The sequence below is a fragment of the Hermetia illucens genome, chromosome 3 (assembly GCF_905115235.1).
Source record: "Hermetia illucens chromosome 3, iHerIll2.2.curated.20191125, whole genome shotgun sequence".
Lineage (NCBI taxonomy): Eukaryota > Metazoa > Arthropoda > Insecta > Diptera > Stratiomyidae > Hermetia > Hermetia illucens.
In genome coordinates, this window is record NC_051851.1 from 161,876,652 (window position 1) to 161,894,980 (window position 18,329).

Genomic DNA, 18,329 nt, shown 5'->3' on the forward strand with positions numbered 1-18,329 from the left:
AACTGGTGTTCTTAGAGATGGACGTATTAACGAACGTATAGGATTTTCCTGATAGGATTATTTCTTCTATAATCGTTATAGTTATAGCGCAAAATTATCATAATTAGCAAAAAACCCGCATTTTTAGAAAGTCATAGATAAATTTCTCAGAATTGTAAAAAAAATTGACTAGTCCTAATTCAATGAACAGGACTGCACTTCTACACCCCTTCCTCCTCTGAATTTTCATATTAAATACGCTGTATCGTACAGTGTGCTGTCAGACTTCGGCCTTAGCCCTAATAACATCCTAAACGAAGTACCGCATGAGCTCTGGGCAATAGCAATGGACTACGCCACCAATAAACCGAACTTGAAAAGGAACTTTACGCTGGGATTTCCCACCAAGGCAAAGGGGAAGACCGTTTTTGTTTTGTGGACAGTGCGGGGAAAAGCTGAACAGTCTGGATCACACGTTCAAGGTCACCTTTCTCCTTCGTTTAATGACTGTGGATGGTGGATTTTTGGTAACCGTTGACTCCAGATAGTTAAGGGTACCCACCAGCGGCAAAACAAGTAAAATTTGGTCCTCCTGCAACAAAACCCGATCTTGAGAGCTTTTCGCATACCCTATAATTTGTAGTGACGAAGTTTTAGAGAGGAGGGAAAAATCCTTTGAGATTTCCTTTGCGATTTTCAAGCGCCCCCAGGTAGCTATCTTTTGTGATCACTACGGGCTAGTTCTGAAGATCTGAACCTGTTCTGTTCTGTAAGAAAAATAAACTTTTTTTTATCAGTGATGCTTTAAAATTCGGCATGACTTAGCTTGTTTCTTTTCTTTATAAGCAACCCAGTAGCATGTCGTGAAGTTCACAACGGAACGGCCTGAGTTAACGATGATAGAGGAAAACCCGTTTTCTACTCATATTTTATTTATTAGAGATACATATCCACTTAATTCGATCTACAGAGGAGTACTTACTTAATCCAGAATTTCAACCTAAAGCCCTGAATCTAGTGTTATTCAAGCAATCTAAGATAACATCTAATTTGTTTACAAAACAATCTCTTATCGCATCATGAACCCTACCCTCTTCTTATCAAATTTCGTGGACTAGCACTATTTGTATTTCTCTAAAATCCGACGCTAATTGAAATTATCCTATTTTCAGAAATACGAGCGTGCCTACCAATATATCCAGCAGCAAACGACCGGTTTAAACGATAAAGAGCTACATGATCTCCTCTCACAGCTCGTCTGCAAAGATAAACATCATGAGGAGATATCAATTGGACTGCTCTACACAATTCTCACGGAACCAACATTGGCGGCCAAAACATATCGTGATCTAACTCTATTAACACGCGATGGTTTTCAATCAGTCACAACGAATCTATCGATTTTAATAGCTGAAAAATATACAAAATTCACCGAGATTGCCCGAAGACAATTGATATGGTTATTACGTGAATTAGTGAAGAATCAAGTACTCAATGTTGATAATATTGTATGGAATTGTTTACGCCAAGCAAGTGGTGGTGATACATCATCGAGAAATCTGGGTCTTGTTGAAGGATTGCTCGATATATTCATCGAACATCGACAATGGCTCGAGAAATATTCAATTTTAGTTGGTGCTGTGGTTTATAGTTATGTACGGTTGATTGAGGATCACACGAGCCCGTTGTTAACTAATTTACGAAATAAGGAGGTGAAATTTGTGATAGGATTGATAAGAGATCGATTCAATGATGTGATACCTTTGGGACGAGATTTTGTAAGGTAAGTATACGTCGGAGAATGAAATACATTCAAAAGGAGTTTATTGTTCAATTTCTAACTCGAATCCTTATACAGATTTACGTTTATATTGAGAAATCTTTGATTCAGGAAATATTGAAATTTGCGAACCGAAGACTACCCTTACCAACCTTATTTACGAGAAAATTCGGTGAAAGCCATACATCCGAAATGTAAGCCCTCTGAGGGCAAGAACAGGAATAAATTCAATTTAAAAAAAATGTATTCCGAATGCCAACATTGTGAACAGGGCAAAAAGGAAGCAGACTTTCATGATTGAGAACAACCCGGGGATATGACTAGTAATTAATAGATGTGGCCTACCTAAACATTCATACATCATTCTCATCGTTGCTTTTATGCGAATACGTGAATAGAAGTACAGAAAAAAGCATCAAATGCTATGATTGGTCCTATCGAATCCAATAGAAGTTAATATCAGACTTTGTCCGGCGGAAATTGGACAGATTATGGCCATATTCAAAAGGAGGCAGAAAATAGAGCTCATTAATCGTGCTCAAATGAAACTGGGAGGAGAAAGTAATGAAGTAAAGAAAATGAGCGAAGACTACTTAATGATGGGGAGACGGTGGGGTATCTCTTCCAAAAAGCCATAAAAATTCTATAATGGATTCGCCATAAGTCGACTTTCAAGTTCTTAAAATGAATTCGGAAGCTGGCTGGAGAACCATCGACGCACTAGGGGAGTTATCTCAATTAATTAGGTACATTTATTTAGACTTTTCTTGAAGAGAGTGAAATCGATTATAAAATTTCGCTTCTTGAGAATTAATGAAAAAGACCTGAATTAATAACAAGTCCTTATATTATAAATTGGGCCGTTCAACCCGAATCATGTGCCTCTTACCATTGCTAGCTATCTCTCAAAAGAAAATGACTTTCGGTTTTAATTAACGAATATTTATATACTCTAGCTATTGACAGAAGGATACCACGGGGACGATGGAAGAAAAGTGATGGATCTCGCAAATGTCTACAAGTTTAGAAAAGTTCTCCAATGAATAGTTTTGTTTATTTGGCAATTTTTCATCGAAATCATAACAAAAAAATAGTTGAAATATAAGAAACTGGTTTGGCTAGGAGAGTATATTCTTTAGTTTACGGAATGTGGACGTAAATCAGAAATGCTCTTAATTAAATCAGTCGTTTGGTCAGCATTGATAATGCAGAGATCTTTAAACGCGAATTGACGAGGAAGTTCAAAGTAAACAACTATCAAGAAAACTCGGGAAAACATCATCATCATCATCAACGGCGCAACAACCGGTATCCGGTCTAAGCCTGCCTTAATAAGGAACTTCAGACATCCCGGTTTTGCGCCGATGTCCACCAATTCGATATGCCCAAAAATCTGTTTGGCGTCCTGACCTACGCCATGGCTCCATCTCAGGCAAGGTCTGCTCGTCTTCTTTTTCTACCATAGATATTGCGGTTATAGATTTTACTTGCTGGACCATCCTCATCCATACGGTTTAAGTGACTCACCCACCGTAACCTATTGAGCCGGATTTCATCCACAACCTAACGGTCATGGTATCGCTCATAGTTTTCGTCGTTATGTAGGCTACGGAATCGTCCATCCTCATGTAGGGGGCAAAAATTCTTCGGAGAATTCTTCACTCGACCGCGGCCAAGAGTTCGCAATTCTTCTTGCTAAGAACCCAAGCCTCCGAGGAATACGTAAGGACCTTCAAGATCATTGTCTTCTATAGTTAAAGCTTTGACCTTATGGTGAGACGTTTCGAGCGGAACAGTTTTTGTAAGCTGAAATAGGCTCTGTTGGCTGCCAACAACCGTGCGCGGATTTCATCATTATAGATGTTACCGGTTGTGATTTTCCACCCCAAATAGGAGAAATTATCGACGGTCTCAAAGTTGTAGTCTCCTATCTTTACTCTTCCCGTTTGACCAATGCGGTTCTATGTTGTTGGTTTTCAATGCTAACGTTGCAACCATATACTTTGTCTTGCCTTCATTGATGTGCAGCCTGCTCGATCTGGATGAAGGCAGTTTGTACGTCTCGGGTCATTCTTCCCATGATGTTGATATCATCAGCATAGGCCAGTAGTTGGGTGGACTTAAAGAGAATCGTACTCTTCGATGAATAGATGGTGCAACCGATGTCCATATTCCGACAGTTTTTCCATTGCTTACCGCAGAGAGAAAATCTGATCGGTTGCTGATTTGCCTGGAGTGAACCCTCTTTGGTATGGGCCAATGATTTTCTGGGCATATGGGGCTATCTGGCCTAGCAAGATAGCGGAGAATATCTTATAGATGGTATTCAGCAACGTGACACCTCTATAATTGCTGCACTATGTGATATCTCCCTTTTTATGTATGAGACAGATAATGCCTCTTTGCCAATCGTCAGGCATGGATTCGCTGTCCCACACCTTGAGCACAAGTTCATATATTGACTTATGCTATCCTCTATCAGATAAATCATTTCGGTCATCAATGTACTCAAATGCAGTAAAACCGCTGGGCTTGACAGTTTCTCCACAGAAAGGAAAACTTGACAATCCGAGATATTTCCCAGAGAGTGGAAGAAGGGTATGATTTTTAAAATTGTCGTTGCACAAAAATTGTCAAAATACTTACTGTTTACTGCACCGAGGTAACGTCTCAGAGGAGGAGGAGGTCCAAAACGGAGTCCCCCAGGCTTGTATCCTGTCTCGGATATTGTTTCTTGTTATTGATAACGTTCTTCATGCTGCCTTGTCCAGATGGACTGTGACATTTTTTCCTCGAAACACTTCTACTCACCGTGTCATGGACCTTGGTCAAATGGCTCTGGAGTTGGAAAAAGAGGCAAGTAGAAGTGAACTGAAGACAAACCCAAACAAAACCAGGGTTCTCAATCTGACAGATCATCGCAATATCTCTATCTGCATTAATGGGCAGAACAACGAAGGCGTCGATCAATTTGTGTATCTAGGAAGGATGATTTCTGCCGATGTAGCACCGACCTGGACGCTGCCCGACGTATTAACGGTGCTAGATCTGCTTTGGCTGTCTTATTAAGAATCTAGAAACGCTATTATCTAACTACCACACTACTATCCTAAACGAAGAAATTGGCACTCGTACGCATCGTGATCGGAAGGCGGAAGTGGCAATGAGTAGGTTACACCTTAAAGAGGGGTGACAATTGCATTGCGGGCTATGCCATGCAGTGGAATTCACTCTCTCAAGATGAACGACGATTGGGTCGCCCTTGGCATAGAACAGTAGAGGTGCGGGCGTCTTGCGAAGTTGTAGGGGAAACTGAAGTGCTTGTCCGGTAACCCATGGCGTTTAAGTGTGATTGACGCGCTATACCCTACCAAGAGGTGAATGGCAATCATATATATTTATATATATATAAATCCTCTCTCAGAAATAGATGAAGATGTTGCGTTGGAGTAGTGGCGTGACACGCCTTGATCATATCCGAAATGAGGATATCCGCAATCGTTATAGGTTTGCACCGATCATGGAAAAATTGCGAGAGAAGCGTCTTTGATTATATGGTCACGCAATTTGTACTAAGGAGAATTCACTTGCAAAGATTGGTCTGAACGTCGATGTGGATGGTAAACGACCAAAAGGCAGGCCGAAACAACGGTGACCGCGCTTGTGAACGAGACAAAGGCTAAAGAAAAAGATTTCTCCAACAGCAAATAAAATTTCACAGCCGCGTCGCTCCTCCCGCCAGAGCCCAATTATCGCTTTTGAGTCCTCCTCGTATACCCAGAACGATGTTGAATAATGTTGGGGTCAACAAATCGCTATACTTCAATCCGCAGTCTGTGCCGATATGTCTCGTTAGTCAGGGCTCTAGATCGACTCGTTTTTGACGAGTCTAATCATTTTCGGGAACTCCGAATTCAGCAGCTGATGTCCGCATTGAAATCCTCCAGCGTTCTTTCGATTCTTTTTGATATCACTTTATAATACAACGATGTGCAGCATTAATTTTCCCAGCAGAGTTTGTCAAATTTGTTTTATAAGTGGCCCCAGTCTTCGGACATAATTTCGTTAGATTAGACAGGATATTCTTCCTCCAATCATCTCGATCCATTGATCATGTCCTCCCGTTTTGAAATTCGAACAGTGATGCACTGTCTTCGTCAACAGAATCTAATCAGCGCTTTCGGCGTTTTCCTAATGGTCTTCGTTCTTCGGCTTTTCGTTCGAATACCCTTTTCAGGTATCCGAAAGTCGTCCACATGCTAAACGTGGGTAGCCCATTGTAACTTCCGCTTTTTTTTTTATTTTAGACTTCGGGTTCGTCAAATATTTGATATAACTCATGGTTGTATCTAATTCGCAATTGTTCGCCCTCTCGTTTGGCTCCTATTAGGCATTGACCAGTTTTTCGGAAGTCTGTGTTAGGGTCCATATTTCACATTCTTTTCTGTGTATGCAGCTGGCTTTTAAAATCAGTAGAACCGAATAAAAGGTTCTAATTGCGAGCTGGATTCGTCGTTCTATCTCGTCAATTTTACTTTTATCTTTCGCCAGTTGTAGGCCTAAATATAAAAAGTTGTCGCTATCTCCATGGTCCTTAGTTTTAGCAGGTTCTTGTTTCTGAGTATTCTAGGTGCCCCCCCCCCCCACCTAATTTTTCGAGTGTAGGTTGTGGAACAAAACTATGTGTTATGGAATTGCGTCCTCCGATTTTTTATCTACTCCAAGTTTCCCCACTGGGTCCCTACAAAATACGTTCAACTTAAGCCTTTGGCGAGTGCTGTCTCCAGGTACCGGGAGGACGATGAGACCCGAGTTTGCTCCGGCCACGAAGCCTTTGAAAGTTGTCTGATACCATGGGAACAGGGATGCCTCTCTGAGACTTATGCTCTTTGGGTGATGAACTCTTGACTCTGTTATTTGCGGTGGGCATATTGACCATTACAACTTCTTTTGGGCCAGAGATGGAGTTGCGCTGTACAAATTAGGGGCCGTAACCCTTAGTTGGCGATAGAGGGGTTAGATAGGTCTTCCATCCACTGATATGCTGCGCCTGTATTCAGTATACGTCAGTGATATGTTGGTAACAGCGGGGCTTTGATTGTAGTTTGTAAATCAATACGTGTCCGAAGAACACCATGGGATAATGCCTGCAAAACATGTACTCACTTTAAAGCTTTTTAATCCCTTTAGCAATTTTCTCAAGTTGTAAGTGGATCCTGAACTATGTCTCTTACAGTTGTCTTTCATTTCAATCTAAAGCATTTATATGCTTGCGTTTTTTTCTTTCTCCAGATTTTATTTGGTTCTTGTGGATTACTCGTAATAATTTGTGCATGCAACGTTTGTCTGCTGGCACTCTTCGTTCTTTCGACGAAATCTGTGAGCGATACCGTGACCGTCCGGTTGTGGATAAAATCCGGCTCAATAAATTACGGTGGGCGGGTCACTTAATCCGAATGGATAAGGATGATCTCACCCGGAAAGTCTATAAGGGCAATATCTATGGTAGAAAAAGAAGACGAAGCAGATCCTGCCTAAGATGGAGCGATGGCGTAGGTCAGGACGCCAGACAGCTTTTAGGGATATCGAATTGGTGGACCTCGGCGCAAAACCGGGATGTCTGGAGTTCCTTATTAAGGCAGGCCTAGAGCGAATACCGGTTGCTGCGCCGTTGATGATGATGATGTTCGTATTTTACGGTTTTCTCTGCAGCCGTCTTGATTAAGTCTTTTGATAACTCCCCTTCACATTAATGCTATCGATTTCCTGGTGAAGATTCAAGGTCTTAAAGATTTGTTCTTCTAAAGTTCTGACATATTTCGACGGCATTTTTTCGTTCTGGAGCTTTTCAATATCGAGCCTGTTAATGGGCTTCCATTATTCGCTATCCGGCATCGAAATCTTGTCCTTACCAAATAGTGGTCGTTGTCGCAATTTGTCCGCGGTATGAAAGCACCTCAAGGATATCGGTTCCTTTTTCAACGAAGATACGGGCAATCTGGTTAAATGTTTTTGGTGAAGCTCACTTTCTCTTGTAGATCCTGCAGTAAATGAATAAATCGATGAGATCATCATGTTTCTGCTTCAAGAATTCTATGAGTCTGCTTCCATTTTCGTTCGTTATATCGTGGAGATCATGGTTCTCAGTAATTGTAGCTGCTTCCCTATCTTTACACTGAATTTCATATTCACATCAATCGGGGAAAACGAAACAAAACTGATTTAAGGCAACTATAGAATTTGTCTTTTACGTTGATGAGCCAAACGTTGCAAATGTATTTTTCATTCGAAGTGTACCGTTCACTGATAGGTCTACAGTCTTTTGTGTTTGTAATGCAATTGGCGAAATTGACCGTGAAGTTCCATCCGGAAATACTGAAGCTACATCAAAGTGCTCGGTTGGCACGTTCTTGCACGCCTCTGTGTTAACCAAGCTCGGGAATGGTGGGGGTCTTTTGAGCGCTTTGTCTGGATGTGTGTCTGTCTGTCTGTCACACGCACTTTTCTCAGAAGCGGCTATACCGATTAACACGAAATTTTGAGAGAAGGTGGGAACTGTGAACGCCCAGATATGCAGTGATATCCTTCTACGTTGAGATTTAAGGGGATTCCCCATACGGAATATAGTCATTTTGGGTATCAAATGAAAGGTCTTGATTACTACTTTTCGAAGCTGGTCAGTTTTGAGATTTGTTATAAAATCGGGAAGTGGTGGGGTGGAAAGTGATGATTTCTCCGTTAAGGACCCATTCTCAGAAACTACCCAACCGAAAAATCTGAAAAAAGTCATGAAGCTGCCTCTATATGATGTCCAGGCCCCAAAATACTCTCCATATCGATATCTGCTCAAATTAAGTTAATAATTACAATGTTTTTGGGGAAATTGATTAAAGCCCGTATTAAGTTTATCCCAGAGTCATGAAAGTCTGTGGTAGTATAGAATATAATATGAAGTATGTGATCTCCAAGTTTGATCAAAATCATACTATTGCTAACAAAGTTGCGGTAGCTCAAAATTGACTTTATCGTGTAAATTTACTGCAACTAAGTATCAATATCACACTAAAGTGAGTAGTCTGACATGCTAAACGGATATACATAACGGGCTACGTACAAATGGGATAGTTCTGCACTCAAACATACTCGCAGAAGAAGCAAATAAAACCGTTCATACCTGAAGCGCCGAGCTTCCGGTTTCCCGACTTGTTTTGGCTTTTTATCGAGTTTGAAGTGATTTTGTGGACTGACTTTGTTGGCTTTATCTATTTTTCCGTTTGGTATACTAACGTGGCTAATACTTTATCAAAAATATCCGAGAACGACCGTGACCCTGTATCCAATGGAGACAAACGAAGAGCATGGGCCTGGGTGAAGACCCATAATCAGGGGTCGCGAGACGACACTTCTAGCCCGGCGGCCCAGGCTACAGGACCATATGATGTGATGCCGAAATCGCCGTTGATGTCATATCTAAATGCCAGATTGATGTCGAGGTTGAGTATGTTTGTTAAGGAACTGTTGGACGAAAAACAGCGTTCTTCCACGCTTAAGATTCCTCCGAGGATGCATCGACCCCGAGCTCCTGTTTCTCTTTCATCACCATCGCCCCCTGGTTCATTACATGTTATGAGTGTAATTCTTTTAAAAGAAAAGGGCTATGTCGCATTCTGATCTTTTAGATTTTTCACAGGTTTTCAAAATAGTGTCAAATACCTCATTGCCTAATAATTAAGTTTCCTGGACCGCCAAGATATCTTTCTTGTACGCCAGTTTTGAACAAGGGGCGCACGTTCCAGGTTCCAGGCTCATAGTCCCTTTTCCGTCTCCCTAAATTTCGTTATATATCCGAGGCTCAGTTTTGGGTTCCTAAAACCATACGCAGCACAGTTCACAACCTGGAGGATGAGACGGCTCATCTCTTTTACAACTCTCGACCGTGGCTTTGCATTGTCCAGGTGTGAAAGTGTGTGGAGGTGAAAGTAAAATTTGATAGTAGCTCTGTATATTTTCCATCAACGTGCCTTGTCCTGATATTTGGACTCAGTTGAAGTTGATGTCCTCATAATAGCTATAAGGTCTTCAAAACGATACATGTGAATGCAGCGATACATCTACACAATTTTCGTCTTTCTTATTGACAAAAAATGACAAGATATCAGATATAGATACTCTTTTTTCCATTACATCTGACGTAAACAACACCCAAAACATAGCAATTAGAATAAGAACATTAAGCAAATAAGAAGGGAAGGGTGAAAATAACGCCCTTTATATCCTTTTGTGGACACAAAAGGAAAGAATCCACCCACAACGATTAGCATTGACGTTCAAATCTATGACGGATGAAGGTCTTTTTTATAAATTGGATACTTTCAAAAGCAAAGCTCATCCCCCTCTTATCAAAAGGACATTGGTGTGACATAATTTCATTTCTATTTTTTTTCTCATTTCAGATTACTACAAAACGTTGCACGTATTCCGGAATTCGAGCAGTTATGGCGTGATATACTCCTAAATCCGAAATCATTCAGTCCTACATTTAATGGTGTCTGGCATTTACTGCAAATTCGTACTAGTCGTAGATTTCTACAATGTCGGCTCACACCCGAAGTTGAACGTAAATTACATTTTCTAACATCATCTGTGAAATTCGGCAATCACAAACGCTATCAAGACTGGTTTCAAGATAAATATTTCTCAACGCCCGAATCCCATAGTTTACGTTCCGATCTGATACGATTCATTATCAACGCAATACATCCAACAAATGAGCTCCTTTGCTCCGACATTATTCCCAGATGGGCGATAATTGGATGGTTATTGACATCGTGTACAAATCCGGTAGCATTAGCCAATGCTAAATTAGCATTATTCTATGACTGGCTGTTTTTCGATCCTGTTAAGGATAATATTATGAATGTGGAGCCGGGCATCTTAGTTATGTACCATTCAATACGAAATCATCCATTAGTTAGTAGCACACTCTTAGATTTTTTATGTAGGATTATGAAAAATTTCTATCCGAAATTTGAAGATAAAATACGGGTTGGAGTGTATAATTCACTTAGAAAGATTCTGGAGAAGCAGGTCAGTAGCAAATTAGCGGAAATTAGACAAGAATAACATTTATGATTACTTTGATTAATCTTTCAGGTCATACCAAATTTACATCCTCTTTTTGAATCGCAAAAGCTTGATCGTGAGCTGCGGACGCTTATTCGTGATAATTTTCGCGAGTTTTGTACACCACCAACAGCAACAGTCGCTGGTCCCGGTGCCTTGTATCCCGGTCAAACCGACATAAACAATTATATGGACGACCGGACCAGTCCGAATACAGCGATACCAGACGATAACCGAATACATCACAACAACTTTAATATGCCCATCGGAATGGATCACGATCAAAACAAAATGGAAGGGGATGCCGGTGGAGGAGGAGGACTAGGCGGAGGCGGTGGATTGGGTGAAACAACATTAGGAATGAATCCAGGCATTCCAGATGGATTGAATGAAAATTCCAATGACGGCGAGCCTGTTTTTAGTGATGATGAAGATGAACCTGTCATAGCAGATACCAAAATAGAAGACTTAACAGACGATGATGATGATTTACCCCTGTCAAAAGTAAGGCTTTAAGGGGGTCATCCCGTGATCCGCGGAATCGATTTTTTTTTGGCATCAATTGTATCTAGATATAGTGTAGAATATATGGGCAAAGTGATTTTTAAGGTTTTGTGGAAAACAAAACCTTATTAATATCGATTCAATGTCTGTCTGTCTGTCTGTCACACGCATTTTTCTCCAAAACGGCTGAACCGGTCCGAACGAAATTTGGTGGACAGTTGGGAACTACAAAATCCCACGCATACAGCGAGTGGCATAAATTTAGGTGGAGTTTAAAGGGCCCGCTTCAAAAATTTTTTTCACCGGATATAGTCATGTAGGGTATCAAATAAAAGGCCTCGATTAGTACTTTCCGAAACTGACATTAGTTTTGGTGTGAATTGCAAAGTACGTGAGTAAGGAGTCAAAATGTACGCACTTAAAGTGAGACAGGACTCATTTTCGGAAACTACCCAACCTAAAAATCCGAAAAAAAAATCAGGGTGGTGCGCTTAGATAAAATCTAGGCCTCAAAATATGTCCCATTCCGATATCTGTTCAAATAAACTTACTAATAGTATATAACTACTTTTTACTGAAAAACCCCCTTGGATTCATCCTAGAATTTTGTACCAGCATGGAGAACAATATTTCGTATATACTCGCTAAATTTCATGGAAATCTGGTTATTAACGCCAAAGTTATAGCAGTTCGAACTTAGCAATTTCGCGCGAATTTACTGCTTCCAAAGCCATGCAAATAAGATGCTGACGTCATAATTAATGAAAATAATCGACATTCGAGTGAAATATTAAAATTCCATTGAAGACGAATCTAATTCTCCCTAGCCCTTTATTCTCCCCGGAATTTATTAAAATCGGTTTACTGTCTGTCTGTTTGTCCGTCTGTCTGTCTGTCCGTCACACGCATTTTTCTCGGAGACGGTTATAGCGATTGGCACCAAATTTGGTAGAAAGGTGGGAACTGTGAATGCTCACGCATATAGTAAGTTACATCCTTTTACGTCGAATTTAAGGGGGGGGGGGGGGGGGGGGGGGGTCCCCATACATGCAAAAGGAGGGTGCAAATTTTTTTTCATCAAATATAGTCATGTGGGGTATCAAATTAAAGGTCTCGGTTAGTACTTTTCGAAGCCGGTCTTAGTTTTGACATTTGTTGAAAAGGTGGGGAGGGCGGGGGGTTGAAAGTGGTCATTTTTTTAACGAACCCATTCTCAGAAACTACCCAACCGAAAAATCAGGAGGCTGCCACTATATGGTGCCTAGGCTCCGAAATACCCTCTATACCGATACCTGCTAAAATAAAGTTAATAATAGTACATTACTAGAATTTTTAGTAATTGACAGGGAAACTCCCCTTAAGTTCAATCTTGAATCACAAAATTTTGCAGCGATGTAGGCTACAGTATAGAACATGATCCTGCCAAATTTGGTGAAAATCATACTATTACTGACAAAGTTATACTAGGTCAAAACTGTCACTTCTCTGCAAATTCAAGACTATGAATGTAAATATTACTTGAAAGTGGAAATTTTCACATAATATATGCATATTTTACGTGCTACATGCTAATGAGACAAATGCACACTCAAATCTCTTTATAAAGGAAATACACAAAACCTTTCATACCTGAAGCGCTGAGCTGCCGGTTTCCCGACTTGTTTATATATATTTCGTGGCATTTGCTAATAATATTAAACTCAGAGTGTGATGCGTATGAGGTAGACTTTTATCAATACACGGCTTTCCATCAAATGATTTATTTAAATTGCTTTCTATAAAATAAAGGCAACGGAATTTTTAGCTATGTGACACGGAGCTGTCATGCACTTGTCGCTCCTCATATCTTTTTCTTTTTCTTCAGCCTTCAGTTCACAAGCGGGGTCGGCTTGTCGTCATTTTACTTTATCAAATGCCCTATCAGGATGTAATCGCGAGACCTATAAATCCCCATCCAGTGTATCAAGCCACCATTGTTTTGGCCGGCTTTTTAGTTGCTTACCATTGACTTCGATGTTCTGACCAATACTGGTTATTGAATTCTCGTTAGCGTGAATGACGTGACCACACCATCGAAAACACCTCTCTCGCAGTTTTTTCACGATCGATGCAAACCCATATCGATCGCGGATATTCTCATTTCAGACGTGATCAAAACGTGTCACGCCACCAGTGCAATGCTACATCTTCGTCCCCATCACAGCAAGCCGCCGTTTATTGTCCTTTATAGTCGGCCAGCACTCAGAACTATAGAGAGCGGCAGGCGGACGACATTGCAGTAAATTTTAGATTTGGCACGTGCGCTGATACGTCGATCACAAAGAACACCAGTTAGGGAATGCCACTTCATCCAGGTGGCGTTAATGCGTGAAACAATTTCATTACGCAGTTCTCCATTGGCTGGTAGCATTGACTCGAGATATTTAAATCGCTCAGTTCTTTCAATGGAAGTAACCTGCCCAGAACTGAGCGATTTCAATATCTCGGGTCAATGCTATAAACCAACGGAGAACTACGTTATGCTCCTCACATAGAGAAACACAAAACCTTTTATACCTGAAGCGTCAAGCTTCCGGTTTCCCGACTTGTTTGATATTCGAAGTCGTTCAGAAATTATAGTCTTAAACACGTAATAAGTCACATGCCAGATTTATGTCGGCCGCCGTAATAAAGCGCGTATTTATCGGTCCGAATGACGTTTGAATGACTTCACTAAAAGGACAAGAATTGAAGCCAAGGCTGTACATGTGTTTCTTGAAGAAACCTAAGGTTTATGGACTAGGTATAGCAGATTAGTGGGCTGTTAAGGTTTTATGGCTAAAAATCGCATTCTACTTTTCAAATGCGTTTTTCTCGAAACTACATATTGAAAATCGGCTGCCACCACAGCCCAAAATCTATCCAACGAAATTCTTTAAAATTTTCACGACTTACTCAGAACATATTTCTACGGTCCACAAACTAGGATAATTGCGATTCGGTCAGTAGTTTTTTTTTTATTCATTGAAGAAGCCGTGAAAAAACACCCAAAATTCGCAAAAAAAATGACCCCCTTAGAGGGGTCATCCCGTGTAAAGGCCGTTTTTTCTGCCTTTTTTGGAAAATTATTTTGGAGGACTGGATAAAGATAGAAACGTGATTTTTTCGCCATATGTTTATTGATATCTCTACTATATGTGATAAATTTTTCAGCTTGATATTTTAGCTAGTTTTTGGAATACGTGCCAATTTATGCACCCATCTCCAAAAAAAGGTGTTTTTCTGCTGCCACGCTGGAGGGCGTTGTGTTCATCTGAGGAAAAAAACTAAACGGCATTTTAATGTGGACAATATTCCACGATTCGCAAACTAGGATAATTAGAAAATATTAAAAGGTAAATTTCTGGTGGGCTTTTAAACTGAATTTTTTGGATTTTGGTGTTTTTTTATGAATAAAAAAAAAACGAACCATCCAATTGCAATTCTAGTTTGCAGACCGAAGAAATATGTATTAAAGAAGCCGTGAAAATTTCAAAGAATTTGGTTGGATCGATTTTGCTGATTTTCAAGATGCAGTTTCGAGAAAATTTAAATGTGATTATCAACAGTAAAATTTTAACTCACCATTAATCTGCTATACTTGGTCCATAGAGAGCACCCTCCGTTTCTTCAAAAAAGTATAGTAAGGCCGATTATTGCTCTCTGGATTCAATTCTGGCTCTTTTAGCGAGGTCAGTCGATCGTCGTTCGGACCCCCAAATTTGCGCTTCATTACGACGGTCGACATATGTGACCAACTTGACATCCCATTGTCACTAGGATTTTGAGAATGTCATTGAATCCTTCATTGAAAATAATTACAGCCAGAAAAATGGCTATTTCTACGACCTTGGCTCCAGAATGAAAGTGTTTAGGAGCGAAAGTCCGAATCAATGCATTTAAGGACTCATTCTTATTCTGGGTTTCTGCTCCTAAACATCTGTTCAAGAGATCATCTCGTGACAAATCTTCGTAGATTGGTTTGATGACTGTTTGGACTTCTTCAGTCGAAGGTGCCTTCTCGTGGTGGAAACTATCCAGTTTTCCTTTAGCTTCCGCTTTGCGGCATTTGCACCAACTGTCCTCGCCTGCTGGACAATTTTGATGCTGAGGATTTTCGTCTGTAGAACATTTATGGAAGAAAGTTTCCCAAATTTCTTGCTTCATTCCTTCTATCGAATTTGCGTGTCGACGAATAGCTAACCCAAAAAATGTAGTGAGGTCGTTAATAACCTTATCAGTAAGTTTTCCAGCCCATTTTCCACCAATGCCTTTGTGATTCTTCTTTGCATTTCTAAGCCGCGTTTCCATTCTTTTCTCGACATGTCCTACGCATTCCTTTTTTACTACCACGTATATTTTACTATTTGCAGAAATGCCCGAGAAAACTCCAGCAAAATCCAATATATAATATACAAAACTTATCGCAATTGGAACATCCATGTTCATGCTTGCTAAAAGTTTCTTCGCTGATGTTGATGCGAAGTCCTTTTTCTTCTCTGATAAGTATCGATTCCCACGACATACTCGTTTTTAGTGCGAGCATGACGTTGAACGTTAAAGCGATCTCTCTTCGTATGATCCATTTAAAAAAATCTCCGGAACACACAAACAGCACAATACTTACAACAAAATATAACTGAGTATAGCTTGAAAGCCTTTCAGTGCTCACTCTAGACTGGTTTATCCTTTTTATTCCAAACAGCAAATAAGTTTAGACAATTGACTGGTTTTCGATCTTTTTATATTTATACCTGTGTTCGAATTTATAAGGCTCAGGTAAAAAACTAACAGGTAAAAAAATATTCAATGCTCTTTCTCATCGAGTACTCTAGCCGCGACTGCAAACTCCTTACCTGTTTAACACTGTAATTTCTGAACGACTCGGAATATCGGAAAATCCCTTTGCCCACATATTCTCCACTATGTATAGATACAATTCATGCAAAAACAATCGATTTCTCCAATCCGACACACGGGATGACCCCCTTAAGTCAGACATTATTACAACAAGATTCTAACTCATTATTGCTCATTTTCAGGTACGCTTAAAAGAAAAACCAGTAATAGAAAAAATCGAATTACCTGCCTCGATACAAGATTCGTTCGACAAGTTTCAAACGTTGAAAACATCAAATAGTTTCGATGCATTTCTCAGTGACTATCGAACGTTGAATCAATCAAACCTAGATCTAGATCAACAAACATATTTATTTAGTAATATTGCGAAAATTCTTAAACAAACCCTACCCTCAAATAGTATATTCCCCGATAGTAAGACGGACGAGAAACTTCTATCGGAAAGTATTAGTTATCCAGTTTTCACATTGTTTCGGACTATGCATCAACACGAGGAGAAATGTCGAAAATCGTATCAAACCTTATTAGCTGATTTACACGAACGCTTACCAACTGTCGGTTATATGCTACTCTATTTTCTCAAGGTCCATGCTAAATTACAATCGCGTAAAAATTCAAATCAAAATCAATATAAAGCGACAGTTTATAAACAACTTTGTGATGCAATTGACGATAAATTAGATAAATGTTTAGCGCATGATTTAGAATTGCTAGAAAATGAGAATACACAAATATTTTTATGGCTATTGCCGGATATTTATCGGGAGTTTAAGCCGAATGTTATAAATAATAGTGAAATTATAAAAATTATATTGAGTTGTATCGACGCAAAAAATTTACGTGATTTAATCTATAGTGTAACACAGGGTAAATTAGTATTATTTAAAAATGATGGTTTAATTGATTGTGTACGACAGAGTTTGTGTTATGAGACGTTCGAACAATTCTGTTTATGGCAATTAGTACAAGCTCACGATGTGCCTATCGAATTCTTACAGGTGAGTGCCCTCACATGCAATCCAAACTATTTTTCTCATCCGTTTATTGATTTCTCTTATGATTTTTTCAGGACCTACTGCCAGAATTAGAATCTTCAAACCATGCGGAAGCTTTAACTTATATGTTATTTTTGTTGAAAAATGAAAAACCCACGGCAGAGTTAATTAGGTTACTATTAAGTAGAGAAACAAAAAATCGGGGTGATCCGTTCGTAACTTCGGCACTGAGGTAAGTTCCTGATTTTATAGTAGACTGAAAATCGATGTATTAAATGTAAAATTATCTTTGTATTGTAGGTTTTGGTGTCAAGATTATGAGGAAAGCTTATCGGAAATCGTAGCCAATTTGTTAACGTCAAAATATCCAAATAGTTCGCCAAATAAAAGAAAAAGACCGCTCAAAAGTAATTCAGCGCAAAACAGTTCACCATCATCAGATCAAGTGAGTATTTTGTATACGTGTAAGCATTTAACCAAAGAAGTGGCACATTTGGTACCACATAATACGCCTAATGAAATGACAATTCTAAAGGAGAATAAGATTTAAGGGGAGTGGGTAGCAAAAATTGAAAAAAAATCAATTTTGAAAAATTCTTCAGATTGTCCCCCCCCCAACAACTGGAAGTATTTTAAAAAAATTATTGAAGTTAATTGTTATGATCTGTGAGTTAGCAGACCATGAAATCATACCTAAATTTATGAAATTATTATTTTCATTTGATTCGAAACTGTCATACTCCTCTAAATGGTCATTCACTTTCGATAAGGACGAAGAAAATGATTTTTCTGAGGCGGAGAATTCCGAGGTGTTCACCTTTTGGTGTACTTCAGAATCAAACCTGCTGGCTCCGGGGGAAAAGGTCAAGGGATCTCTTCCTGACGTTCCATAAGTCTTTTACCCCTAAACACTTTCCTTTTTTTTTTGAAAACACGTGTGCTTCGGGACATCGCGACAAACTAAGAATAAATGACGCGAAATGAAGCTAACACAAATTGATCTGAGGTTCATGAAGCTTCTCCGGGCTTCATAATATCAAATGTTCATATAGAATCGATATCAATCGCTC

General features: G+C 39.6%; 1 protein-coding gene across 1 annotated transcript in view; it reads left to right on the plus strand.

The window, feature by feature from the left end:
• The window catches only part of LOC119651375 (integrator complex subunit 3 homolog), an 87,271-nt gene that overhangs the window by 59,129 nt on the left and 9,813 nt on the right, over positions 1 to 18,329 (plus strand). The window contains exons 2-7 of the mRNA XM_038054950.1: positions 1,152 to 1,762; positions 10,213 to 10,846; positions 10,913 to 11,386; positions 16,447 to 17,262; positions 17,334 to 17,491; positions 17,560 to 17,704. Coding sequence (XP_037910878.1) covers positions 1,152 to 1,762; positions 10,213 to 10,846; positions 10,913 to 11,386; positions 16,447 to 17,262; positions 17,334 to 17,491; positions 17,560 to 17,704 — 2,838 coding nt within the window. The remainder of the gene's footprint in view (positions 1 to 1,151; positions 1,763 to 10,212; positions 10,847 to 10,912; positions 11,387 to 16,446; positions 17,263 to 17,333; positions 17,492 to 17,559; positions 17,705 to 18,329) is intronic.